The following is a 26,004-nucleotide window of genomic DNA, read 5'->3' on the forward strand; positions in this document are numbered from 1 at the left end:
TGCGGCACGCGATCGCATGATGAATGGTGGATTCGGTGTCGCATACGGGCGCGCAGGAAACAGACGCGCAGGCGCAGCCATAGCAGTTCCATACGATTAGAATATATCAGTTTAAGCCAGGGCCCCGGCCGCGTAACTACGTGTCGTTATCTAATTGGGTAATCTCATTTAATCTTCCGACGGATCACCCGATCCTTCCCGCCCTCTCATTTTTGAATCGAGGCGAGAGTTGCTCCTCTCGAAGCATTCCGAACCCTAATCCCCAATCTTACTTGCAATTGCAGTCCTCGAGAGAGAAGAGCAGCAGATCGAGGCTCAAGCAATGGAGGGCTTGCGAGTCGAATCCCTGAAGGCGTCTCTTCGATCCATCCTCTCCCCCAGCTGTCCCCGATCTCCTTCCGATGCCGGCCGCGAAAGGGCTTCTCCTCTGGCTTCACGATCCGGGAGCGAGAGCGAGAACTCCAACTCCCAGATCGGGCTTCCAATTCCTCCTCCTGACTTCACTTGCAGACGTTGCCTCGCCTGACCGATGGTCTTCCATTGAAAGAGAGACCCGGAGCAGTCGACGAGTTGCATGGAAGAGATGGATCCCTCGATCCCTCTGGTTCTTCTGTCAAGGTTCAGTGCTTTGTGCTCATCGAATCTACATGATCTTTACTGTGATAAGTTCTTGATCAAGGCTACTTGTGACTCTTTTATCAATGTAACTGGAAAAAAGAATGAGAAATACTTACTGAATAAATTGACCACGCTAGTTAGTATTATAATTCAAATAGTTAGGTTTAAGTTCCCTTTTTGCATTCAAGGTGGTGGCATCCATTTCAATCCAAAAGGAGAATGTTGATGCATCTCCTTGGCTTTGCTCAGCTTGCAAGAATGCTATAGTTGATAGCTGATGCAAAGAAGTGAGTGAAGCTTCTTATATGCAGATTGTGGCAAGCATTACGTTTCACATGTATTCAGATGAAAAGATTTCTTGCCCAGGATATAAATGGGCCTTCAGCAAATGCCACTGGGTGAGATAGGAACTTGAAGCTCTATGTGCGGATCAGGCAGCACCGATCAATCATCTTAGTTTCTAGGTACGCCTTGTTCACACAATGCGAAACTTCTGAAAACAAAGATCAGTTTGCTAGTAATCTTCTGTTGAATAGTTCATAAATAAATTTCAGATTGACAAACAAAAGCAAGAAGAGGATCAGTATTCTAGCAATGGAAATGTACTTGCAGTCGACTGCTTGGTTTATGATCATATAGTATGTTTCTTTTACTTGACTGTTTAGCAATCTCATATTACTCATTAATCTTGCAGGTTTCCGGAAATCAGCCACTACAACCTGGCAAAAAGCAAGCACTGCTTCTGGAAATCGAAACTATGAAGAATCAGTTGAAGACAACTAAGGATGTTTCAGACAATATTTCTTTTCTTGAGCTGATACAAAGAGGTGGAACTTCATCTTCGGTCATGGGGGAGGACTATGAGAAGGAAAAACAGAAGTTGATCTATCTCACTGAGAAGTTGAAAGTCGATCTCAAACAAAATTGCAGGTTTGCAGGTTTGTGACGACCTTGCAGCGATCCGTCTTCGGGCATGCTAAACATGGAATGCTGCTGAGCTGCAAGAGAACTACTGAAGCACTGAAAAACATCTCATAAACAGACTTGTCATTTATCAAAGACTTACAGAACCGGCTTCCTTCTCATGAATGACTCAACAATCTTAAGCCTACGCACATGAGATTAGTACAATATCGTCTTCAAAAGATTCAAGAGGCATCAGAAAACAATTTCTGAGGCAGTGTTATTGTTATATACACATGATGGAGGATCCTCAAGCTCGGTATCCATACTTCACAGTCAAGTTCTTGGAAATACTCCCAGTATCTTTCCTCTTCCCAAGTCCTCAAGCAACTTCTTTGCCCGATCCACCTCCATGATCGCAAGTTTCTGCAAGTACCCGCAAGCTCCTGCTGCCACCATCTGCTTCCTACACTTTCTTGAATTTGAAATCGATACCAGTATTGAAATTGGGAACTTCTTATCGACAAGAACTGAGTGGTCGAGGAGCTGAACGATGTTCACTATTCCCTTCTCCTCCTTCCTCAGCAATCTCTGATACACAGGGAATGACATCAGAGAAGCCACGACCCTTGCAGCAACTTCCTTTTCCTCCACAGCTTTTGCTTCCAGCATTCGCACCAGCGGAGTGACTGCGCCCTCAAACTCCTTCCTTGACTTCCCAATAACTGAAGATAATTCAGCTACTGCCATGGCTGCCTCTGCTCTTGCTCCTGGCCTGGAGTTCTCCAGTGCGTTGGTGATGCGGAGAAGGAAGCCGGCTGCAGCAATGGCCTCTGCTATGTACCTGAAGCATGCCAAGTTTCTTAATAAGCGAATTCCCAGCTCAAGATTTTGATGCTCTCCTGCTTCAACTGCTTCCCAGTAGTTCTTCAGGCATTCCAAAGCCCCTTCTTTGAAGATGGATACTTTTATGCTTTGGGATTCTTCACTAGAAGATAGACTGCAAAGGCAGCTTAGGGCGTTCTCTTGGGCAAGAGGTGTTCCGGACGCTAAAACTCCGACGAGGACCGGGACTCCGTTCTCTTCGGCGAATTTTGGCCGGAGTTCTTGTGCCGCGGCGAGGTTCTTCAGCACCGCGGCGGCGGCGGCAGCCTGAGCGGAGGAGGGAGTTGCACCGCGGCAAATCTCTAGGAGTGCGGCGATCCCGCCGCGGGACCCAATGATGAGGGCATTGTCCCTGGTCTGGGTTAGGGTTTGTAGGGCGATGCAAGCCTTCTCCTTGGCGACGCCACCGTCCGACTCCAGGACGCGAGCGAGGTGGTGGAGAAGGGGCAGGCCCTCCGTGGTCAGGAGGTGGTGGCAGCTTGGCACGGCGGAGATCCTCGCGATCGCCGCCGCGGCCTTCTCCCTCGCCTCGTGGCAGGACGCGGCGACAGAGACTGACTCGAGGAGGCGGACTAGCGCCGGCACCGCGCCCTGTGCGGCGGTCACCACGACGTTCTTGTCGTCGTCGCGGAGGAGGTCGAGGAGAGAATCCAGGGCGGCGATCCTCGACTCGGGGCTCCCGATCTGAAGCCGGGTCACGAGGCTCCGAGCCTCCTCCCGCACAGGCTCTCGCTGCCGGCTCCCTTCCTCCGGCGGGCCAAAAAGAGCGTCACTACGGCGGAGAATATCGGCGTCGGCGGCGAGCTGCTCAAGGGCGGTGGAGGCGGCGGCAATGTCGCTCTGGGTGCGGAGCCGAGCGGCGGGAGGGTCAGGGGTGCGGCAGAGAACGGCGAGGTCAAGGGCGGAGGACGCAGCTTGAAGAAGGGAGCAGAGAAGTTCATCGACGAGGGGGAAAGACTTGAGACGATCAAGGTCGTCTAGGGCAGCGGAGAGGCGGGCAGCGGTAACGGAGACGGAGGACCAGCGGCCGCGGAACGATTGGGCGTCTGCGGCGGCGGCAGAGAGGGAGGCGAGGAGGCGGCGGAGTTCCTCCCCGTCTCCGGTAGGTTCTGCATCGACCATGGCGGCAGAGAGGGAGGCAAGAATCAGTGTGATGTTGCGTTCTCAATGAAATCTAAAAGACTAAAACCATCTGAAACAGAATAAGGAATCATATTCCCTGCGGAGCGAACACACCCCGGTTTCGACCACTATTCCAGAAATAGAAAACGAAAGGTAGGCCCCATATTGATGTCCTATTGCACGGTTTTTCTGTTGGGTATGTCTGGTGGGCCTCTATGATCGAGTATGGAGACTTACTGCCCAGGTGATATTTGATCGATGAGTCTATCTATAGAAAGGAGATGAGAAGAGGAATGATGTGTTTATTATTGTAACATGTTTTTCTTTTAACTTTTTAATGCTGCTTTTTTTCCCTTCTTTTGGATAAAAAATCTTTTAAAAATTTTCCTTTGAATATTCTTTTGGCAAAAAATAAAAGGTATCACTCCACACCAGAAAGATTTTTCTGTATCAAACCTGAGCTCGGTCATATGCATCGATTTGCAAGGCGGAAGATGATCAAATGGAAGGCTTGCCAGGTATCACAGAAAATTATGAAGCGCGTCATAGTTTGAGAAGGATGAAGGGAGGCCTCATAAAGAAGTCGGTGCTGAATCTCGATTAGGAGAGAATCCTCTTCTTGTCTTTGGGTATTCAATAGCCTCACTCGATGAGAATCCTCTTCTTGTCGAAGAACTGGAAAGAACTCCTCCGTCGGACGATCTGAATTCCGCCACGCTGCTGCGCCTCCACTTTGAGATCGTGCCGCTATTCTGAGGTCCATGCCGACTAGGGCAGATGGAAAGCAGAAGGAAGCAGCCCCAAAATGTGAGGCTCGTTCTTTGCTATTTTGTTTTTTGTTTTTTGTTTTTTCTGAAAGGGCGCTCTTTATCGCTTTTTATAAATTACTATTATCAGTATTTTTTCTATTAATAGGGCTCTTTTCCGATTTCTGCCCCAAAAAGTCATCATCGGGTTCGTCTAGATGCGAAGTTGGAGGTCGGGCTGTGTGCTGTAGTGCTCCTCCGGCCGGTGCGAGGTTGGTGCGTAGGAATGTATTCGATTAAAATTGAACTGAATTGAATCGAATTAATCGAAAATCAAATAAATTGATTTTTTTTAACCAATCGAATCGACTAAATTTTCTAATAAAAATTGAACCGATATTTTATCGATTAATTCGGTTTTCGATCGAATTAATCAAAATTTTTTAAATATTATAAAAATTTTAAATGAATTAGGAATTTATAAATTTATTTACTTAAAATTTATAAATTATTTTTCTAATTTAGTTAATTCGGTTTAATCGAATAAGAAATTTTAAAACCGAAACCGAATCGAATTAACTAAATTAATCGATTTTTTAAAAAAAAAATAACCGAACTTTTGAAATAACCGAACCAAATTTTTAATTCGGTTCGATTTGATCGATTTATTCGGTTTAACCGAATTTTTGCTCACCCCTATTTATGCGGATTCTTCTCCTCCTCTATGATCGGAGTCGCGGCTTCCTACCTTGTTCCCTTTTCATTCTCTCGTTTATGATATTACCAAGAATCCAAATTACAAAGCTCGATCCCTTCCGTCAACCTAATCAAAAGTCGAGTGGCAAGATCTTGCCCCGAATCCGATTTCTCCGCCGGCCCAAAATCCCTTCATTCTTCCCCCCTTCCCCGATCACCTTCCGGCCTCTTGTTCGGCGCCAGCGGCCTTTTGCCGTCGCCTACATTCTTTATACTATCCCGGCAAAGTTCTTGTGCGTCCTATTGATCTGTAAGTTTTTTTTAAACAAATGATTTCAGAGTCCTCCTTCTTACCGTAGTAGTTCGTTGGACTGTTGTTTCGATAAGAAAGTCTATACAGAAATTGAGTGCTACTGCTGACTCTTACAATTTCTCATAGATAACAAACAAAATTTGGTTAGGACACGCGGTCGAAAAAAATGGATGTTGGAATTTATAAATTTATTTACTTAAAATTTATAAATTATTTTTTTAATTTGGTTAATTCAGTTTAATCGAATAAGAAATTTTAAAATCGAAACCGAATCGAATTAACCGAATTAATCGATTTATAAATGCTTCTATTTATTTTTTAAAAATATATTATTATTAGGGGTGTTGCAGCCATATTTATAAGTGAAGGGGGTTAAATGAGAAGGTAAAATTAGAAGCGGGAATTCAATAAAAATTTGGTGTGAATTGAAATATTCTCAACAAAACATATGGGCCAATATCTCAAGGTGGGCCCAATAAAAGCCTGAGGCGACGGCAACATTAAGCGTGAAGCGGCGGCGAAGAGAACAAAGAGAACATAGAGGGAGGCCTAGGAGTCGCCGGCGTTCTGCAGTTTGCGATGAGGAAACGGGAGGGCGATCCGGCTCCTCCGATGGCGGCGGCGAACTGAAGGCGGCGGGGAAGATGGGATTCGACGATGGGTCTTCTCACCACGAGATCTATACTCTTTAAAGCGTAAGAGACTCGCTTCCAACCGTTTCTTCTTCTCCTTCCATGGAAATCGTGAATTGTAGGGTTCGGGCGTACCGGAACAGAATCTTCATAACTAAGCGTACCGGAACAGTATATGATAAAAATGGTTTTTTTAAGCTTAGAAGGTGGTAGATTCATGCGAATTTCTGACAAGGCTTCTCCCTGTTTCATCGCATTCCCCGCCATGCTCTTCCTCTGCTCGAGTGGATCAAATTAATTGTTTCAAATCTTATAATAATACGTCTTCTTAAATTTCATGTAGTTCTTTACTTCCTACACTTGTTTCTGTCGATTATGTAAATATATTCTTATGTCTTTTAATTTCCATTGTGACCTTTTTCTGATTGTACTACGTCATTTAGAGATGCTACTGGTATACAGTAGTATTAAATTGTGTACTACTACCACTTTCATCTTTTGAGCTTTATTTTGCTATTATATTACCTTTTCACCTATATAACCTTTGTACTTCAAATGCAATTCTTTTTTTACTCTTTTTTTCACTTATACAGTTGCTGACTCTTACAATTTCTCATAGATAACAAAAAAATTTGGTTAGGACACGCTTGGTCGAAAAAGATGGATGTTGGGGTCAATGGGATGACTATGGAGGACGAAGAAGATGACTTCATGCTGTCAAGAAATTATTTCCTTGCCAAAGAAATTGGCAGTTCTTCCAGGAAGAAATCCTCGCAAAAACATGTCGACATCAATCTTGTTGATGAACAGGTTGCAATTCACCTCTAAAGTACAATTGTAGTCACTTTCTGTGATCCCTCATATTTCTTTCCCCTAGAATTGCAGTTATCCATCCACATATTATTGTTTGCTATGTGGCTCAGTTTGTCACTTCCTTGTTAGTTATTATACTCTCCTATTATTGGAGTTTGCTATTGGTAAGTTGGTGAATCTAGGTTAGTATACTGAGAGAGAAATGGTCACATGTTTAAGTTACAATTTTGGGATCCAACGAAGTCTACCTCTGTCGATATCAACACTTTCTTAATGGTGTAACTTATTCATGTTGTTTAGCAATATATAATATTACCTCTTATTCTCAACTTACGATACATATAGCTTAAATATATAAGTACTTTTTTTAATCTAATTGAACATTTTGCATTTCTTATCTGCTTTTTTAGTATTTGTTTACTTATTTAGTTTTTTACTTCAGAACTTTTCCCCTTGTTTTTACTGGTATCAAGATTCCCTTGTGGCTATATCTTATCTTCCACTCCAATGATTTCTACTGGACTTATTTAGTTTCCTGTTCCAGTGGGATGTTGTTTCGAGTAGGTTCCTGTGACTTCTTAAATAGTTGTTTATATGAAAAAGATTTACGCTGCTTAGAGGGTTACAAAGGAATATCCTACAGCTACTCCCAAGTTTAGTCCCTCCTTTGGCTGTGCATTAGCAAATTCAAGCTCCACACTAGCGAATACAAACAGTGCCTTGTATAATTAGTAACCAGACAAGTTTACTACTTCTATGCCAATCACTGTTATCAGATAATAACCAATCAATTAGAATAATCAGTTTACTCATGTGAAATAGTTGAAGAATATGTTATCAATTTTTCACTGTGTTATTCTTTTTTAAAACACTACTGTTAAAGTTATAATATGAAATTTGGAATAACATGCTTATCCTTTTTCTAATGCTTACACTATTTCATCTCAGGTCCTCCGAAAAGCAGTCTTTGATATTCCACCGAAGCATGAAAAAGAAATTGAACAGTTAACCAAAAGTTACAGAAATTTATACCCTAAGTGGCTTTTTGAGTTAAGGTACGTAGGCTTGCTTATGTAGATTTTGGTGGTCCTTCACTTAACATTCTGACATGAGCAGGAATTCTATTTCTTGCTACGAAGATATCATATGCTTTTAACTACAAGTTATTTGAATTCATAAAATTCATCAGAACTGTGTTCTCTTTTAATGTATTTTTGAAGGATTGCACTTATTGTAGGTGTGGTTTTGGCTTATTAATGTATGGATTTGGTTCTAAAAAGGCCTTGCTTGAGGATTTTGCTTCAACAAGCTTAACTGATTTTGGAGTTGTCGTGATCAATGGCTATCTTCCATCAAACAATCTTAAACAAGTATGATTTTTCTTCCCTCATTGCAATTAAACCCTGTGGCTTATCGACTGAAGGAAATTCGTATTTTTCTATTATATTCTTTTGGTCAGAGAGGTTTTCTTTATCTAATGTGCTTAGGTGTCTCTCTCATTCTTGCAGCACACCAACCAATTTTTGTGGCGATAATCTAGTATTGTTGCTAACAATGTTTAAATTTGATATGGCGACATGGGTGTTTTTCTCTTAGATTGCACATTTTAATTCAAATTTTATGTTTTTTTTAATATTTTATAAGAAACAGCTTAGCTTTTATGTATGCTCATCATTCCAAAGTAATTAGCTGTACTTGTTTATATTCTATAGCTTAATCACTTACACTCTTTATTTATAATGTGTTCATTCTTAAAGGCCCTGATATCCCTAGCTGAAGTCCTCTCGGACCAATTAAAACATGAAAGGAAGAGCCGTACAAGAAGCAAATCGAACACTGAACATACTTTTAGTTCTCAGTCAATTGAAGATCTTCTCTCGTTTCTGAATGTGCAACTTCCACAAGACAATAACTGTTTTGTCTATGCTATCATACACAACATTGATGGTCCTTCTTTGAAAGACTCTGATTCACAACAGTATCTTGCCCAATTAGCAAGCTGTTCTAGGGTCCGTATGGTTGCATCCATTGACCATGTGAATGCACCTCTTTGTAAGTTTTGGTTAACTTGCATTTCCTATTTTGACTATTTAGCATTTTTCTTTACTTCTTTACCTACTTCTCACATGCTTCTGATCAGTTAATCATGTTATAACATTTTTTAGCATTTTGTTTAATGAATTCCTGTGGCTACTAGTTGAATGTTTCATTAGATACCTAGTGGCTGATATCTTGATTTTGGAAAGAAGAGCGATATAGCTGGGGTACATTTAGGCTTTGTTCACTCAAGGTCATGTTTACCTAGAGGGGACTTACTCAAAAGAAGTGGAGGTCAATGAGGGAGTGGAAGAGAGACGAAAACCTGATTTTTATACTAAATGAATCTGCTCAAGGTTTTGCGCTGCTTTAATGCTCACTTGGTTTGTTTGCAGTGTGGGACAAGAAGATGGTGCACACTCAGTTTAAGTGGTCCTGGCATCACGTCCCAACTTTTGCCCCTTACAAGGTGGAGGGCAATTTTTTCCCATTGATCTTGGCGAATTATGGCAATGCCCAAACCACGAAAACTGCTTTGGTTGTTCTACAGAGTTTGACACCCAATGCGCAGAGTGTTTTTAAAATCCTCGCAGAGCATCAGCTAGCCAACGAGAAAGAAGGCGAGTCGAATCACAATGCATTGGTAGTTAGTTAGTTGTTCACCCTTTTTCTGATCTTCTTTTGTTTTCAGGCATGCCAAACAGTGCCTTGTACACCAAGTGCCGCGAGCGATTCCTGGTTAGCAACCAAGTAACACTGAATTCGCATCTAACAGAGTTCAAAGACCATGAGTTAGTGAAGGCCAGAAGGCATTCAGATGGACAAGATTGTTTCTACATTCCTCTACCCTCTGAAGCACTCAGCAAGCTCTTGCAAGAATTGGCATAATCTGATTTCTTGTCATCTGTTAGTTGTTAGCCGATCTTTCGGGTGTTCTTTTCGGCATTGTGCTCAAAGTTAACAGTGTGTTTATGTTTGTGGCAATGTGTTTTGGCAACTCTAGCTGCTCTAGTTCTTTAGTTTCTATGTTCCTCTGTCCTTCTAAGCACTCAGTAAACTGTTGTAAGAATTGGCATAACCTGGTTTCCCCATAAATGGTTAGTTTTCAATTGACTCTTCTGACTAAAGTCAACCTAGTGCATTCTTTATTCTTGTGAGTATTCTTTTTAACTAAAGTCAACGTTTTGATATTGTAAAAAACCAGGATATTCTTTTAATGAAAATGATAACAAAGGATGTTTTTTTTTTCCATTTTTGTCCATAAAACAGTTTACAGGTATTTTAAAAACTTACTATGCCTTTTGACAATTTTTACCAAATTGAGAGAACCGTCTTGAACTGCCAAAGCACTTTTGTGATCCGATATCATTTCTTTCCTTTTTTGGATTCTTCTGTTACGGAAAATGAATTCCACTGTGGCTTGGGATCAGGATGGAGATGGCCGATTTGATAATGATGGCAATGCGACGCGAGCTCAGCTCGCTATCCAACGATTGCAATAAATGAAGCCTCTTTTTTGGCTTCCTTTGCTGGCGAGATGCTATTAATGAGATCGGTGTCGTCTCGCCCCTTTTGTCCGCTGGAATTTTTCGAATGGAATATGCTTCGATTCCTTCTTGCGATTGGAGTTTTCCTTGAGCCATCCTGAGGGCGGTGTTGCATTTGGTTTGATAGAGTCCGCTGTTTGGTGTGGATCTGAGTTTGTTGGAGGCGATTTGGTGGTAATTTTGCCCTCCCTTTTTTCCTTTTTTTTTTTTTGCCCTTGTAAGAGGAGGATTTCTTGTTCCTTGATCCCTCAAATATGGCTTCTTGGCGAGATTTCTTCTGTCATGTTTTGCGATAGCGTCATTTCATTGCATTCCTTTGCATCTTCCTGATAATTGTTCGAGTTTTTGGCTTCTTGGAGGTTCTTCTATCTCTCTTTCCTTTTTGCTGCGAGATTACGGCAGAGAGGTGCAGATTTTGTTTGCCAATGTCCGGTTGATGTCTCATTTGGGAGGCTTTTGTGGATGCGATTAGCTTTGCCAATTCCATAGCTTGTCGAGAGAGGTCCTTCTGAAACCCCTCCCGATCAGTCGTTTGTTGGCACAAAGTTGATTTTTTTTTTTTTTTTTTGGATGCTTTATGATTATAACTGCACGAAAGGTGGAGGTTTGGAAAGATGTATGCTGTGGAGAAGCTCGGCAGCTACATCTCCCGGGGCGTGTACACTGTCTCCGGCCCCTTTCATCCATTTGGAGGAGCCGTGGACATCATTGTCGTCCAACAAGAAGATGGGAGCTTCAAGTCCTCGCCATGGTATGTACGATTTGGGAAATTTCAAGGTGTTTTGAAGACGAAGGAAAAACTCGTAAAGATATCCGTTAATGGCGTTGAAGCTGGATTCAACATGTTTTTGGACCATAAAGGGGAAGCCTTCTTCCTCAGGGATGCTGAAGATGGAGAACAAGAATTTTTCATGTCACCTCCAACTTCTGGGGATGAGGCAGAGGGGAGGATGAAGGATGACCAATTTGAGAAGACACAGAGTTTTGATGTTGAGGGTGAACAGAAGTTAATGATCACCCAGGTGGATAATGGAAATGATAAGCTTGTGACAACGAGCTCAAAGCGATCTACAATCCTTGGCTTTGTATTTGGACGGAAGACATTTAAAGAAATTCATGATGGTGAGAATGTGGAGAGAGTGAATGAGTTGGAGCGTGCAGAGATTGCAGCTGACCTGCTAGAGGTAAAGTGGTCGACGAATATGAAGTCCCGAGATCAAACAGTTGATGACATGAAACCACCTGAGAATGGTGAGATGGGTGCCTATGTTTCTGACAAAGAATATGGTCCCTTGACACCTTCCCGAAAAGATTGTTTGCATCACAATGAAAATCTTAATTCTTACGGTGAGGAAATGGATAATGGTCCCGGAAAAACAATTTCAAGTGGAGATAATTTGGAAGAACCAAGATATAGAGTCATTGAGGAGCCTGCAGAGGTATATTCATCTGAGAATGGTGAAAAATCAACTAGTGTGAGAAAGAACCCAGAATTTGTTTCTGGATGTCCTGGCTACAATCCTCAGATTGCTAACTTAGATTGTGTTGGAATATCTTGTGATTCTTCTGTTTCTGATGTTGATGGGCTAGGTCAGGGTATGAATAACATGCTTACTGGAAAATTTTCAAAACAAATGGTCTCCCATGAAGAGGTGGAGATTGAGACCATGAAGATTACTGATACAGGTGTGAGGAATAAAATAGTCCCAGATTTGGTAGCGGTGCGGTCAGAGGAAACTGGTGTCCAGAATTCTGGTTCGACTGCATATTGTCATGATGAAATGCATTCTCATACTGAAAGCCAAATGAATTCAACGTTAGCAATATCTTCATTGGAAAAAGGAAACAGGGAGGTTGCTTCTTTCAGTTATTGTCAGACTATAGAAAGCTCAACTGATAGGCTTGATGTTTTAGATTACAAAACTACTGATAACCTGGAGCTTGTTTCTGGTGGGTTTGAACATTGTGACAATGGAATTTTGTGTGATGCAATTAACATGGTCCTAGAAGTTAGTTCAATTGCAGAAGAGGGTGCAGAATTATGTAATGAACATTCTGAATATCTCCATTGTCAGACCTTGGAAATAGCTAGAAAAAGTGAGTCTTCTGGGTCTGAAAAATCTCAATATGACTCTCCTATAGAAGAGGCCTTGATAAGGTCAGATAGCAACGGCTTTGTTACTATCTCCAATCCTATGGCATGTTCTGAACAAATTTCAAGCACTTTCCCTTTTTTATTGAATAAGATGATTCCAGGCAGTGTATCTGAAGTTATTTCTATGGATGCTGTAGCTGGGGAATCTGCTCATGCTCAAGAAATTGATTTTCAGAAAATTGATTTGCTGGGAGATTGCTATCACATGGAGGAAACAGAAACTGCACAAGTTACTTCTTTACCTGCTTCTATACCCAGCAATCCACTCAAATATGATGTATTTACGAAATCCGAGAGCACTTCGAAAATTCTCAATTCCTACAAATCAGATAATGCAACTCAAAAAAGTGAAGGTTTTGATATAAAGTATAATTTGAAGAGATCACACTCTTTGGAGGATATTAATGTTGCTCAAGATCTTGGCATTATCACTAAGCCTAAAGAAGTAGCTGAATATAGTGTCCCATGCTCTGAGAGCCCAGATGATGTTCAATTCCCACTCAATGATGTAGACAACTTTGGTGCTAAAGAAATTCACCCAGAACTATCTAGCAATGAAAAAGTTGGTGAAACAGAAGATTCTCAGATACTGAATACAGAAATTAATCTAGAAGAAAAAGATTTGGAAATAAAAAATAATAAAAGCTCTCTAAGTAACTCTGATGCCTTCTGTTCTCACTCTAGTCCAATAAGTATTTCAAGTTGTAAGAGATGCTCCGGAGAAAATGAGCTGTCATCCAGATCATTGCCCATTGCCCGAAGTCATATCAAGGATCTTAAAGGATCTGCTCTGCATCACTCATTGAGTTGCTCATTGGTTGAAGAAAATAACATGCAAGAGGCTGTTACTTCTGATGACAGTGAAGAGGAATCAAAAAGAAGCTTCACAAATGTCACAGTTGGTAAGATTACCTGCACCATCCCTTTTCATTGTCACAATAACCTATCTGTGAAATGTGTAGTATTAATAACATATTATGGAAGATATATATGCAAACTCAAGATGATCAACTTTCTTTAATAGCTCGTTTCATTATTCGCTCGTTTCATTATTCATCCTTATTTGATCCAATTTCTATTAGCTGACCTGGTTTTGAAGATTGTTGAAGAAACAAGAATCTATGCCATAACTTCATTGAGGTTAATTATGACAAAATGACCAGGAAAATCTGGATGAATATATTTATAATTACCTATCTTGTCCTAGTGTATGGTTAAATTGTGATAAAGAATTGTTAAGTGCTCGGAATAAATTGATGATGAAGTCATATATTGTATGCAAGTATACACAGCAGTGCATGAAAAATTAACCTGATATTAAGTACTGAGGTATTTGGTGTTTGTATGCAGAGATATCCCTTTGCAAACACTTGTTATTTGAAGGGATGGGAAAAGATGCAGCTTGTCGAGAATTTGATGCTGAAAAGGTGAATTTGGAGAAATTCATTGCATTAGGTCCTTCAGTTGTGAAGAATGAAAGGCTTGTGGTTAGAATTGGTGATCACTACTTTCCATGGAGTGCAGCAGCACCTGCTGTCCTGGGAATTATTTGTTTTGGCCAAAAAATGATAGTTGAGCCTGAAGGTATGATACATGTGGAGAGAGCTGAGAAAACACTAGGAGCTTCAAAAACTATGCCCATACAATCTCGGGGAAATTGGAACATATGGCCTTTTGTTAAAAGGTCCAAAACCTTAAGTAACCCAGAAGCAGTCTCTGAAGTTAGCAATGACATTATTGCAGATCCTGAATTTAAAAGCAATGGAAGAATAGCACAAGCAAGTGACATGATAAAAGTCAAAAATTTCAAGAAGGTGCAGTTGCTTACTCCAACTTCCGAAGAACTTGCTTCATTGAATCTTAAAGAGGGAAAGAATGGAGTTACATTCAGTTTCTCAACTGCAATGCTTGGACTGCAACAGGTTCTTCCTATTGCTTTTGCCCTTGCTTTCTGGTTGTTGTGATATTTGCTCTTTTATCTCATGTTCTATATCATGCTTATTTTGTATCTAATTTAATAGGTGGATGCAAGGATCTATCTTTGGAAATGGAATACTCAGATAGTTATCTCTGATGTAGATGGAACTATAACCAAGTATGTACTTCTTACACGACATGCTTGTCTGCCTCTTTCTTTTTATATGGCCAACTAATTCTCCATGTGTTGTATTTGATAGGATGTATTGGTATTCTTGTTGTTTTAAGCAGCTTAGTTAGTCTGACAAAATTCCTTAAACCATGCCAAATTCCTTCTTTGTTCAGAGTTTTGCATTTTGCGGTCCATTAATTTACTACCCAATATAACATGGATATAATGAATACATTAAATAACCTTTTATATTGAAGCATGAAACTAACAATAAAGCCGGTGATACATTATTTTAAGGAAAGTCAATTATGCATTTTATCAAATTTATTTACTAGCTGGTTAGGTATGTTTTCTGTTAGTAGATAAGTACCAGCTGGTATGGACTGGTACTAGTTGGCATGGCCAAAATGTATCTTTCCGGTCAATGACCTATATCGATAATGTGTCGGCATAGGTAAATGTTACTATGCCACCTATGCCAGTACAGTTCGGTGGTACCAACAGAGAGACTCTATATCAACCAGTGTTGACCAAGACTAAAAGATCCTCTACCCGATACTCATTCTTCAATTTTGTTTACCAGTTATGGGGAAGAGATGAACTATATAAAGAGAGGAGAGGGGAAGCACAAGCACTGATTACATCAAAGAAGAGAGAAGCCAAGATGTATCCATATCTTGTATTTGTGTCCGATCCAATTCCAGTTGTGCCAGTTAGAGGCTATTAGAGAATTAAAACTCAATTAAGTTGATCTTGTTACACTTAATGTTGGTACATCATGATACCAAACACGCACTGCTTTGACTGGAGCCTAAAACTGCAACACAAAACTATACTAAACTTTGCACTTTTTCCATTCTTTGTTAGTGTGGATCAACAATTTACAAGTGATTTTGCATATATTATTATATTTGCTAAAAGGTCACTTCTTTAAATGAAATTCTTGTTTTGTTTATATGGATAATTGAATTGGCTTGCCAAATTTTGATGTGTGCTTTATAGTGAATTATCTTCTTTTTTTTTTTTTTGCCTATTTTTCAGATCTGATGTACTTGGACAGTTTATGCCTTTAGTTGGTATTGATTGGTCCCAAACTGGTGTTGCTCATTTATTTTCTGGAATCAAGGTTAGGTAAACGCTATACTTTTTGAATTCTTTGTTACCTTTTGGCGTTCTTGGTTATGTTATTGTCAGATAAACCTTTCATATTATTCTGAAATGTTGATCCATATTTCTTCATTGCCAGTTATCAACTCTTAGCATTCATGGTATCAAGAATTGCTTACTCTAACTGCAGATTGTGCTTAAGTTTCTAATCATTTAAATACTGACTACATATTATCATGGTTTTATCTCAGTAGATTGCATTGACTTGGTTACAGTAACTTCATTTGCAGAAGGTTGTGTACGAAAGCCTAAGGGAACTTTCTCGTGTGTTGTCTATGTCTAATGGTTACAGGCTTTGTATAACTAAGCCTAAGGGAACTTTCTCAGTGTATCGTCTATGTCTAATGGTTATAGGCTCTATATAATGGTAAATTTAGACATATACGTCGCAGATATAATACCATTGACAACTACTCTCAACAGGAGTTATCACGGTTGACTATGTAAAATCAAAGGATAACCTAGCGGGTCTACTAACCCAAAGGTTAAACAGAAAGTTTGTTGCAAGTTCATCGCGAGGGATGAGCTTGATGTCGATGATGAATGTTGGTACAAAGGAAACCCAACCTATGCAGACTGGAGATCCCATGAACTAGGTTCAATGAGATAAACTAACTGTATTGACTAAGTGGGGGAACTACTTAATGAAAGTATGGAGGTTAAGAATATGACTTTTTATGATCCAGTAGAGTAATGCTCTTGAGAGATAATCTATGTGAGAAAGAAGTGGGGTTACTTCGAAGAGAATTGAAGACATAATTCTTAGAACTTCTCATAGAATCAGATGTGCTAATGGCCAAGAACGAACACACTCTTGAAAACTGAATTGTATCAGGGAGAGTCCTGGGTGGGATATGTCAATGCTTACACCAATGGCAGAACAGTTTAAAGACATCGTGTCTACTATCAGCCAGTAAGCAAACATGTCTTCACAAGGAAGGGTTCAAAGAGTAAAACCTACCTATCCTATACTGAACTCAACTGTTGAATGTTATCACATATCTTGTTTCTATTCATTTGGGAGATTGTTAGAAATGTGAATGGAAAGAGAGGTGGAATGGATGAAAGAGGACTTCATTGTGAATGAGACTATCCCACCCACATTGAAAGTCTCAAGCCTTCATTATTGGTTTATATTGTGTTCCAAGCATGTATGTTGTATACATGAGAAAGATTTCTCTCATGCATGAGTGCGCAAGGGGGGTGAATATTTAGGGCCCCGATTGCATTGAACTAAGTTGGCTAGTGTGATAGCATGACTTGCATGCGTTGGATGTCAAATCGATCAGGGTAAAATTTGCCCAAGCAAATGAACAAATATTTTGTCACTTGAATTTTTTTTTTGCTTTTTATGTAACGGATGCGTTAATGTGATTAATGTAGAATCCGTAATCGATGATTGAAACGATTGGCATTTCATGGCTGGCAAGTAAAAGCAATAAAAGGCTTTTATTTGGCCGTTTGCTGCATCAGAGGTATGAAACTCCTATATAAGGAGGTCATGCCCTCTAGCAGAAAGGAGTAGAAGCAAAAACAAGCAGCGAAGCAAGCATGAGGAAATCAGGGAGGTGGGTCAAACATGAAAGAGATGCAGAGACCATTCCCTTCTTCATTGTGCCAATAGGCAGAGTTCCAAATGACAGGAATGTTATCTCCATTGTAGATAGCAGGGAAGCCTTGCAAGAGATTCAACATAATTGATATAGGATCAGACACATTGATCAATTACAATTTAGATCCTATAGAAAGGATTACCTGATATTTGATTAATATTGTGTTATATATGCTTAGTCAGGAGGAATCAAGAAGTAGGATCCAGTTTTACACAGTAATAATGGGCTGTGAGGTCTAGACTCTAGACTTTCCTCTTAAGGAATTCAATCTCTTTTTTTCCTGTAAGGTCTACAGTTCGTTCTAATGAATTAAATCTCTTCTCCTTTAACCTTTTCTTCTCACATCATTTGATGACTTGCTTACATAGCTTACCTAGTTTGAACCCTGTTTTCGCTACCAACACACTCAATTCTTGTTTCACCTGTGATCCAGCGTCTCTGGACTTGGTCTCAAAATCAAGCACCTGAAAGCTATTCCTACTAGAATATGTAAGCTGTAGTAATCATGTATTTGCCATGATCAACACACTTCACCCTTAGATTCTGGTATATTGCCAAAGAATTCTCCTAAGGCATGTCAACAATCAATGCAAACTGTCAGTGGATATTTGTTTAACTACTAGAAGTTTTCACGTCAACTGACATACACGTTTAATTTATTGTAATTTTTTGCTATTTTCTATTATACTCCTGTTGAAGCTTTGCTATTTTTGAATCTGTCAAAGAGCCAGTCAATCAGCAAATTCATTAAGATGCCATATATATGATGCTAAAAAGCATAATATGAATATTTCTGTCTTTCAGGACAATGGATATCAATTGCTCTTTCTGAGTGCCAGAGCAATTTCACAGGCTCATCTAACAAGACAGTTCCTTTTCAACCTTAAACAGGTGATTCACTGTTAACTAATTTTATAGCAGAGATGGTTGGAATTCGTGACTTGTTCTTACAGTCTTGCAGTTCAAGAATTCTTACCATATTTCAGTTTGCAGGATGGTAAGGCATTACCAGACGGTCCAGTTGTCATATCTCCCGATGGTCTCTTTCCTTCCCTCTACAGAGAAGGTCTACAATCTTTGCTCTTTCCCCCCCCCCCCCCCCCCCCCCCCCCCTTCAATTGTGGTAGAAAGATGATAAATAATTTTTATTTTCCCTTTCCGACATCTATCTAACATTGCTTAGTGTGTCTGTGGATCAAATTGCAGCACAACCTTCTTAGTTTACCTCTTCTTTCTCGATGAATCTTAAGTTCATTAGTTCCTCTTATTGGTCATGCATGTGCTTATATTGTGAAGGCTCTATATATTGATTATTGCCTAAGATGTGTGTTATATTTCTTCAACCATTACATAGTTATGAAATGGAGCAAATTCCCAAATCTTGTCGAATATAGAAATGCTTTAGATATATACTTTTGAACTCTGGTTTTGAGCGTGTTGATTTTGAGGTTTGGTTGAAAAATTCAGCAGGTTAAATTTTTGTTTTAGATGGGGCAATCTGTTCATATGGTGTAGTTTAAGACTATTAGAGCAAATTTTTATGTGATCTAAGATTCTAAGTAAAATTATACAACATAATCTATAAAGAAAATTTCTTGGTCATTGTGAAAATTAAATAGGAAAACAATTTAAAATTTAGCTGAAATAATAATCTATGAAGACATAATTTGAAGCTAAAAACAACTTAGCACAACTTGTGTACCTGGCATCATAGGTCATACATTTTACAAGTACAAAAATTTAGAGAATGTGGGATTTATCTTGCCTAAAATTTTAGATGTTTGAATCTTCATATAATCCCATTTAAGAATTTTCTACTGTTTGATTGAAAGGTTGGATAGCGTATGTAATAGTAAGTTTGAGTTGCCAAGATCATCTTTTGTGTGTTGAGTTACATTTGTGATGGCTACTATCTAAATGGAAGCAATTCAAATCATATTCTAAATAGTGGCTTACTTGCTGTCGATTATTTATAGTGGCATTAATGTGGCAACTTTGATGTCTGAAAAAACTTTGATTACATAAGGAACTCTAAATGTTTGAAAATTTTGATTTTGTGATATTAACATATTAGCTAATGCTTTGGCCAATCAATAGATTTTAATTCTTGAACTTTTACTTGTTGCAGTTATCCGAAGAGCTCCTCATGAATTCAAGATCTCATGTTTAGAGGCAAGACATTAATGCTTGTTTCTTGAAGTGCAGATATTTATATCCCTCTTTATCTTTGTTTAGTCACTTTGTGCAATGAAAAAGATAATTTCACCTGCTTACTGAAATTATTTATGCTTCAGTAGCGTAAAGTGTCCATAATACTGACCATATTATTCTGATCTTCTTGTTTTTCATTGTCTGAACTAATTTCTAGGTATAACTTAAGTTAATGGTTTCGTTTCTTATTATTTTTTTAGCTTAATTAATAGTTTATTTTTTTCGTGTAAGAGATGCCATAAGAAGCTCTTGTGTTGTCATAACTTTCAGGCTATCAAAGCACTTTTCCCACCTGATTCCAATCCATTCTATGCTGGTTTTGGAAACAGGGAAACTGATGAGATCAGTTACCTCAAGGTTGGAATTCCTATAGGCAAGATCTTCATTATCAATCCAAAGGTATTCATTCCAAATGACACTGTACACTGATGTTAAAAAATGCATGCGGAATTTATTTATTTTTTTTTTTTAAAAAAATATTTACCATGATTGCCTGTGAATGCTCAGGGTCAGGTTGCAGTAAATCGTCGTGTTGATACAAAATCTTATGCTTCACTCCATCAGCTTGTTAATGGAATATTTCCGCCTATGTCCTCATTTGAGCAGGTTAAGCGATATGATCATTAGAGTTTAGGGCTTCTTCCAAAGCCACGCACCTAATGATGTAGTAATATTTCTTAGATAGTATTATCAGTTAATTAGGATTATTTTTCACATATTTTCCTGCTTTTTATTATTTAGGAGGATTACAATTCATGGAACTTTTGGAGATTACCTCTTCCTCATGTAGAAACTTGAACCTAAAACAAGCTCCTCGCAATTTCTTTCTTGGCTGAAGAATGTATGATATGAGCTAACGTCGACCAAATTCAGGTAGATAATTTCGGTTTTTTTTTTCTGATTCATAGTAAGAACCAAAGTTCAACTGCTTGATCACGGCAACAAAAATCATTTTGCATATATTAAAGGTAGTAGTAATAAATAAATTAGTAATTGTTCATCTGTTTAAGCTTTAATTTCTCACTTCTTGTTCTTGAACCCTGATTATTTATTTATTTACTTATTTGTTTGTTTTATCTTTTGTAGGTCAATTACTAGTTGATCATGAAATTTAAAGCATGTATGCTGCTAAGTGGTGGGATACTACTGTACATAAGAAAAAAAATCATGGAGTTGGATCTTCCAATCCATAGCATCGGTTGACCTAATTGTTTATGTGAACGTTTTGTTTTATGATCAAAAGATGGATTTTCCCCCCTTTGTTTCTTATTCATGTACTATATGATTGTATCAGTGATTATATAAGATGGAGAGAATAAAATGAATCATCTTTCAAATGATTATTCGTGTTAAAGTAGTTGACTGGAACCCAAATATTGCCACATTAAAAACAAGAAACAGAATTCTTCAATGAAATCCAGAGATGCATAACTAGACATGGATTTCTCCTCAAAATAAACAATTAATAGAAAAGATCAGGAGGAGACGACTCGATGGACAGACTCCTCCCGCTTCTGTTACAAACCGTGCAACATACTACTTTGTGTTGATAGCACAAGCTTCCAAACAGGAAGCTAAAAAACTTGTCAGTATTGAATTGATTCCACATTCACTTCTTGCATGAAACTATCTGAAAAAAACAACCATACTTATCTACGTGGAAACTATGTACACCATTACCTTTCACTCTAATGTTCTGAAAACTCAACTGTTCACCTCCTCGTCATCACATGATGGTGCTTCAGTTTCAGAGAGCACTAAGATCGAATTAACTTCCCAGGTTCTGCTGCTGGATTCTGAATTTACTGTGCATAGAGAAGTATGGTTCGCAACGGAAGTTGGGGAAACAAATGCTTTCTTTGAGGGAACGAGCTGAAGAATAATCAAATGGAAGTTATCAGTTGAAAGTTGCAAAAATTGCAAACATGTTTGTTTCAGCTCCTATGCATAAATGAGGAAATACGGAGTCTACCCCATACTTGATTATGGATAGAATCATGAGCAACTTGAGTACCCAGTCTTCTTTTCAGACTTATTGTACTTCTTTTCTCAGATATAAGCTCGTCGTCTATGAAGTTCTGGTCTGACACTTCTGCAAGATGAAGGATCAACTTTCAGTTCAGGCTAGATATTTCAAATAAATTATGGAGCTCAACAAACTTGATACATTTTTCATTGCCCAGGTGAAGACAGTGGTTTTGGACTGCCAGAACTAGAATATAAAATGGTTGAGTTGCAAAATCAGCAATATGAGGATTCAGTGGCAAAGTAGAGTAGTACATTCCCAAATACATGTAACCATCATCATCATCATGAAGCCATGTTCTCAAAGATAACTATTATGGTAGACTAAAAACCTATTCACAAGCAGAAATCAAATAATGATGTAACCTATGGGAAGAGTCAAAAGGGGCGGCTAAACATGAAAACCTTAGCTTAAGAAGCACTTTATAAACAACATAAAAATGTATGGATAATGGTGATGGAACACTTGAAAAATTCAGGTTTGTTTTTGAAACAAACCGAAGTTCCTTGCCATATACCTATGCACGCCAACATAATTAACACAGAACATACAAAAGCCTGCCTTCCATTGGACACAAACTCAAAAGGTAATGAACTTCATACCCAAGCTAAGAAAACACCTTTAAATAACAAGTACCTGCGCTGCTACCAACAGAATCTTGACAACAGTTGTGCTTTGAGCTTGTTCCTTCTCCATAATGACCATCATTCTCTAGATGAACTGAGTAATCAATCTTGTCAGATGATTTAAGATTCTTCTCCTTCATAATGCAAGTTGGTCGAAAATGTTGAATCCACGGATTTGCAGACAGAGGCATGAGACCAGTCTCAGTCTCTGCATCTTTCTTGTCCATATCATATATAAAGTTCTTCCAAGAACTCATACGCAATACCTTGAACTGCAGAGTTGAGGTGGTTCTTGATCAGAAAGTTTAAGACATAAAAAAAAAAAAAAAAAACAGGTATCAAAAGGAAAGAGATCAGGGCTAAAAGCAGAAATCTCTAACAACCTGACCAGCTTTTTGATCATATTCACATTGTCCACAAGATCCCTTGTGCATTTTCATCCTTGATAACCATCCGTGAAATGCATTTGAATCGTATTTCTCATTGTATAGCTCATTAACAAAAGAGGATTCGATGCAATTAAGAAATATTACATGTTTTGCATCTGTCCATCCATTTGATAGAGAACCCACCAGCTGAGAGTCCTGAAAGGTACGAGACATACATTAACTCGTTATCCTATACTAAAGATGGAATAGAGAATCCATATAATGGATATTAATGTGTTCTATTGAGAATGCAATATCAAAGATGAATTAAGCATGCAATTGAACAAAACAAATTAGGCAAATGTGACTTCAGTGGAAATAAGTGCAGTTAGAACAGGCTATAACCTTAGGTAACAATTGGTCTTAGCTTGAGACCTAGATGAAGAGTACGTCATGAAGTCTAAGGTGCCTTGGTATCAAAAACATGATAAAAATTACTATCATATGGTGGAACATGATGGCCTTGCATCTTGCTATAGTATGAAAATTCCAACAAGGGATCAGGGAGAGTAGATGAGCTACAAGGACCTTGTGTGACCGCTTATCAATACTCTTTAGTCGGTTAAAGGAAGGACAGAGCTATAGAAGTCTTCAGCCAAATTCTAAGGTAAACTTTTTCTTTTTTGCTGAAGGAAAACAACAAAAATCCACAAAATATTCAACAAAATTCACAGCATGTTGATCTTTGTGTTTTGTTTTGTTTTGTTCTCATAGATTCTCTCTTAATGAATGACAGGCATTAAATATCCTGAAAATGTTCCCATTTCCACTTCAAGAACCTTAAGTATTTTCCTTGTTATAACATCCACAATTCCACACACTTCCTTCCACCTTTCTGGCTGAAGATTGACGAGATTCGATAATGATAAAAACTCAATTTGAATGCACCTCCTTTGTAGAGCACACTTACAATTTTTCTTGAGGTGTCTCAGAAATGGAATCAGATAATTATCATTCTTTGACAAAAGATGAAATAAGAGCACAAGTGAAAAAGGAGGAAGCAGATAAGTATTATACATTACTAGAAGAATTGAAAACCTGATCACTGCTATTATTCATCCAGACAAATTCTACTACTTTCAGGAGTCCATCAGGGCATCAACAATTCGCGAATCTAAACTATAGAAGATGACTAGTATTACTACGGGGTCTAACTGGTACACTGAGTAAATTTATCATGTTGTTTAAGATTCACCTTATAGACCATGAATCTTTAATTTAGATCGTAGATCGAACTGCAGCAAACTCAATATACCTACGCAAAAGCCAGCGTTTTGCACTATCAAAGATTTTCAGCAAGAAAACAATCTTATGGCGGAAAAAATATCTTTATTAAGGTAACTTTTCCTTTTTCGTAAAGTTTACAGTTGCACTTTTTCGTAAAGAAAAATTGGTCAGACATCACCTTTATATTGAAGTAACAAAAAAAAAACTCTTTCTTAATATTCAATCCGCTAACTATCATATAAAGAGCTAATCAGCTAAAGAAATACATAAAAAAGAAAAGCAAGAATTGGGGATGAGTCCAGGAAAACCTAAATTTATCGTTACGATTCAAAGAAATACCCGTCAAAATTCTATCTGAAAGATCCTGATACTCAAGATGATCAACTTAAACGACAAAGGAAGCAGGCTTCTATGAATTAGACGAGTACAAGTGGGTAAACGATCACTTACAGTGCTAGGGCACTCCAACTTCAGAATCTTTTCCCTGTTCGGCCGATCCGCCTCGCCCATGTGCACAGCGACAAGTCCCCGGGAAGCCTTCCACCTCGATCGAACGTAGTACAAAAGAATCCGAAAAACAAACAAACAACCTTCTTCGAAATCTTCTGCCTCTGGATCGCCCCTTCTCTTCGACGACGGAGACGGAGACGGAGACGGAGGAGAAACAAATTCGATAGATCGAAGCGAGGTGGCGAACTGGAGATATTTATGCCGGCGCCCCCGCGGTGGGGCCCGTGTTTGTTTGTCCCACGTGTCACGTTTTGCCAGGTGGAAAGCGCGCAGGTGACCCGAGAGATATTTTGAAGACGAGCCAATTTCGCTTTCGTCCCTAGAGTTTCAAAAATGACAATAAACTCACGAACGTTTCGTTTTCCAGACCGCTAAACCATACGCGGCACCGAGTACGTCCTCGGTGGCAATCCTCCCATCCAATCACAACACGAGTACATCTCCGCATACCCAATTCGAGTATACAAATAATACCGTCTCGCATCCATAAAACTATTTTACTTTCCAAAAAAGGACCTTGCCAGCGCATATGGATTTCTTGTGGGGTATGCAAAAGAAGGCAAAAAAATTCCGTTTCTATCAGGTTTTTCACTTTTTTCTTTTTCTTTTAAATATTCTTAGTTTTTAATGTCGTTAGTGATAGATATTAAGGTACAAAGATATTTGTGCACGAAATCCAAAGAGAGATATTTTCCAGGAGAGTGAGTGTTTTGGGTAGCCAAGTTAATAATATCTTGTGCACAAATGAATAGATAAGATTTTGTTTTTTGTTTTTTTGAATAAGTGATGATGATCCTGTGCATACAATAATTTAGAGATGAATGGACTAGTCATTTGTACTTTTGGATGTCTATCAATATCAATCACCAGGACTAACAAGATAAAACTCTATCCCTTATCTGCAGATGATATGTAAATGTTCTATGGCTGGTAATGCTTAGCAGAATAAGAAATGCTAACTACTATCCTTAACCAACACTGATAATTCAGAAATCAACAAACATAATGAATTGACAAGATGATGGATTTCAAGCAGGGTACCCTAATCACTTTCTTTTTCATCAGCTTCATCGCCTGCAAAGAAAAGAAAGCAACACTTAAACGGTTTAGGGAACAAAATAAACTTAGATAGTTCACAAAAGATAGTTGTTGATGAATTTATAGGTTGAGCCTAAGAAAGTTGAGTTGTTGGACTGTCTGCTGCGAGCGCTTCGGTCTGTGGAAAACTTAGATTAGTCGTTTCTAAGAATTGGATATCTTATGTGTTCCGGTTGAGAAGTACTCCTGGACGCGTCACCGGACCTTCCTCGCCGTGGGGGTGGAACAGTAGGAGGAGATGAAGACGATGATAGCTTCAGGGTCGCCGAAAATCTCGTCGGAGCTGGCGCAAAACAGGAAGAAGGGTCTGGTGCGCCGTTGACTCCTGGACCTGTGAACACAAGGAACGTAAGCAAAGGAAAGCCAGGGGGTGCCCCGCGACCACTCCGACGCTCAAGTTAGAAACAAGGGAGGAAGAAGATGAACAGTAGTGAGTTTGAGCGTAAAGAAGAGTAGAAGTTTCAGAAGATACCTGTGGAGGAGGGGTAGTCGTTTTATAGAAAGATGAGCGTGTACCTATCACGTCATCATTAAAGGAGATC

General features: G+C 39.0%; 4 protein-coding genes across 7 annotated transcripts; 2 read left to right on the top strand and 2 right to left on the bottom strand.

The window, feature by feature from the left end:
- Positions 1-1,424: 1,424 nt before the first annotated feature.
- Positions 1,425-3,528, bottom strand: LOC141821113 (uncharacterized). The gene has a single exon (XM_074708484.1). The coding sequence runs from the start codon at positions 3,526-3,528 to the stop codon at positions 1,858-1,860; it is 1,671 nt and encodes a 556-aa protein (XP_074564585.1). The 3' UTR covers positions 1,425-1,857.
- Positions 3,529-5,810: 2,282 nt separating this feature from the next.
- LOC141821114 (origin of replication complex subunit 2) lies at positions 5,811-9,880 on the top strand. 3 transcript variants are annotated; one of them, XM_074708485.1, is made up of 7 exons: positions 5,811-5,978; positions 6,535-6,725; positions 7,677-7,783; positions 7,966-8,098; positions 8,486-8,780; positions 9,161-9,385; positions 9,457-9,880. In XM_074708485.1, exons 2-7 carry the CDS (start codon positions 6,576-6,578, stop codon positions 9,651-9,653), a joined length of 1,107 nt encoding a protein of 368 aa, XP_074564586.1. In that variant the 5' UTR covers positions 5,811-5,978; positions 6,535-6,575; the 3' UTR covers positions 9,654-9,880. The 3 variants fall into 3 exon arrangements, with proteins under 3 accessions (XP_074564586.1, XP_074564587.1, XP_074564589.1); XM_074708486.1 differs by having other exon boundaries at positions 6,556-6,725; XM_074708488.1 differs by lacking the exon at positions 9,457-9,880 and having other exon boundaries at positions 9,161-9,420.
- A 1,046-nt stretch (positions 9,881-10,926) lies between these two features.
- LOC141822064 (phosphatidate phosphatase PAH2-like) lies at positions 10,927-20,416 on the top strand. Of its 2 annotated transcripts, XM_074709482.1 has the most exons (10): positions 10,927-13,369; positions 13,818-14,389; positions 14,489-14,562; positions 15,598-15,682; positions 18,141-18,227; positions 18,330-18,402; positions 19,465-19,508; positions 19,818-19,946; positions 20,055-20,153; positions 20,289-20,416. In XM_074709482.1, the coding sequence occupies exons 1-10, from the start codon at positions 10,927-10,929 to the stop codon at positions 20,343-20,345; spliced, it is 3,663 nt and encodes a 1,220-aa protein (XP_074565583.1). In that variant the 3' UTR covers positions 20,346-20,416. The 2 variants fall into 2 exon arrangements, 1 of the variants encoding a protein (XP_074565583.1); XR_012601234.1 differs by lacking the exons at positions 19,465-19,508; positions 19,818-19,946; positions 20,055-20,153; positions 20,289-20,416 and having other exon boundaries at positions 15,598-15,687.
- Positions 20,417-20,936: 520 nt separating this feature from the next.
- LOC141822070 (cold-regulated protein 27-like) lies at positions 20,937-24,508 on the bottom strand. Its single transcript, XM_074709491.1, has 5 exons — positions 24,305-24,508; positions 22,583-22,783; positions 22,210-22,471; positions 21,527-21,639; positions 20,937-21,419 (listed from the first exon to the last, which is right to left on the bottom strand). The coding sequence occupies exons 1-5, from the start codon at positions 24,362-24,364 to the stop codon at positions 21,252-21,254; spliced, it is 804 nt and encodes a 267-aa protein (XP_074565592.1). The 5' UTR covers positions 24,365-24,508; the 3' UTR covers positions 20,937-21,251.
- Positions 24,509-26,004: the final 1,496 nt, after the last annotated feature.

Source organism: Curcuma longa, chromosome 2, assembly GCF_044706935.1.
Source record: "Curcuma longa cultivar G26 ecotype Majalengka, Jawa Barat chromosome 2, ITB_CL_G26_1.1, whole genome shotgun sequence".
NCBI classification, from domain to species: Eukaryota; Viridiplantae; Streptophyta; class Magnoliopsida; order Zingiberales; family Zingiberaceae; genus Curcuma; species Curcuma longa.

Excerpts from the sequence above, each read along its gene's own strand:
- LOC141821113 (XM_074708484.1), bottom strand. The coding sequence starts at position 3,528 with ATGGTCGATGCAGAACCTACCGGAGACGGGGAGGAACTCCGCCGCCTC.
- LOC141821114 (XM_074708485.1), top strand. The coding sequence starts at position 6,576 with ATGGATGTTGGGGTCAATGGGATGACTATGGAGGACGAAGAAGATGAC. Across the intron at positions 6,726-7,676 it reads TCAATCTTGTTGATGAACAG|GTCCTCCGAAAAGCAGTCTT; the intron begins GTTGCAATTCAC and ends ATTTCATCTCAG. Across the intron at positions 8,781-9,160 it reads CCATGTGAATGCACCTCTTT|TGTGGGACAAGAAGATGGTG; the intron begins GTAAGTTTTGGT and ends GTTTGTTTGCAG.
- LOC141822064 (XM_074709482.1), top strand. The coding sequence starts at position 10,927 with ATGTATGCTGTGGAGAAGCTCGGCAGCTACATCTCCCGGGGCGTGTAC. Across the intron at positions 18,403-19,464 it reads TCCTTCCCTCTACAGAGAAG|TTATCCGAAGAGCTCCTCAT; the intron begins GTCTACAATCTT and ends TACTTGTTGCAG. Across the intron at positions 19,509-19,817 it reads TCAAGATCTCATGTTTAGAG|GCTATCAAAGCACTTTTCCC; the intron begins GCAAGACATTAA and ends CATAACTTTCAG.
- LOC141822070 (XM_074709491.1), bottom strand. The coding sequence starts at position 24,364 with ATGGGCGAGGCGGATCGGCCGAACAGGGAAAAGATTCTGAAGTTGGAG. Across the intron at positions 22,472-22,582 it reads ATGATCAAAAAGCTGGTCAG|TTCAAGGTATTGCGTATGAG; the intron begins GTTGTTAGAGAT and ends TCAACTCTGCAG. Across the intron at positions 21,640-22,209 it reads TTCTGTTGGTAGCAGCGCAG|AAGTGTCAGACCAGAACTTC; the intron begins GTACTTGTTATT and ends TTCATCTTGCAG.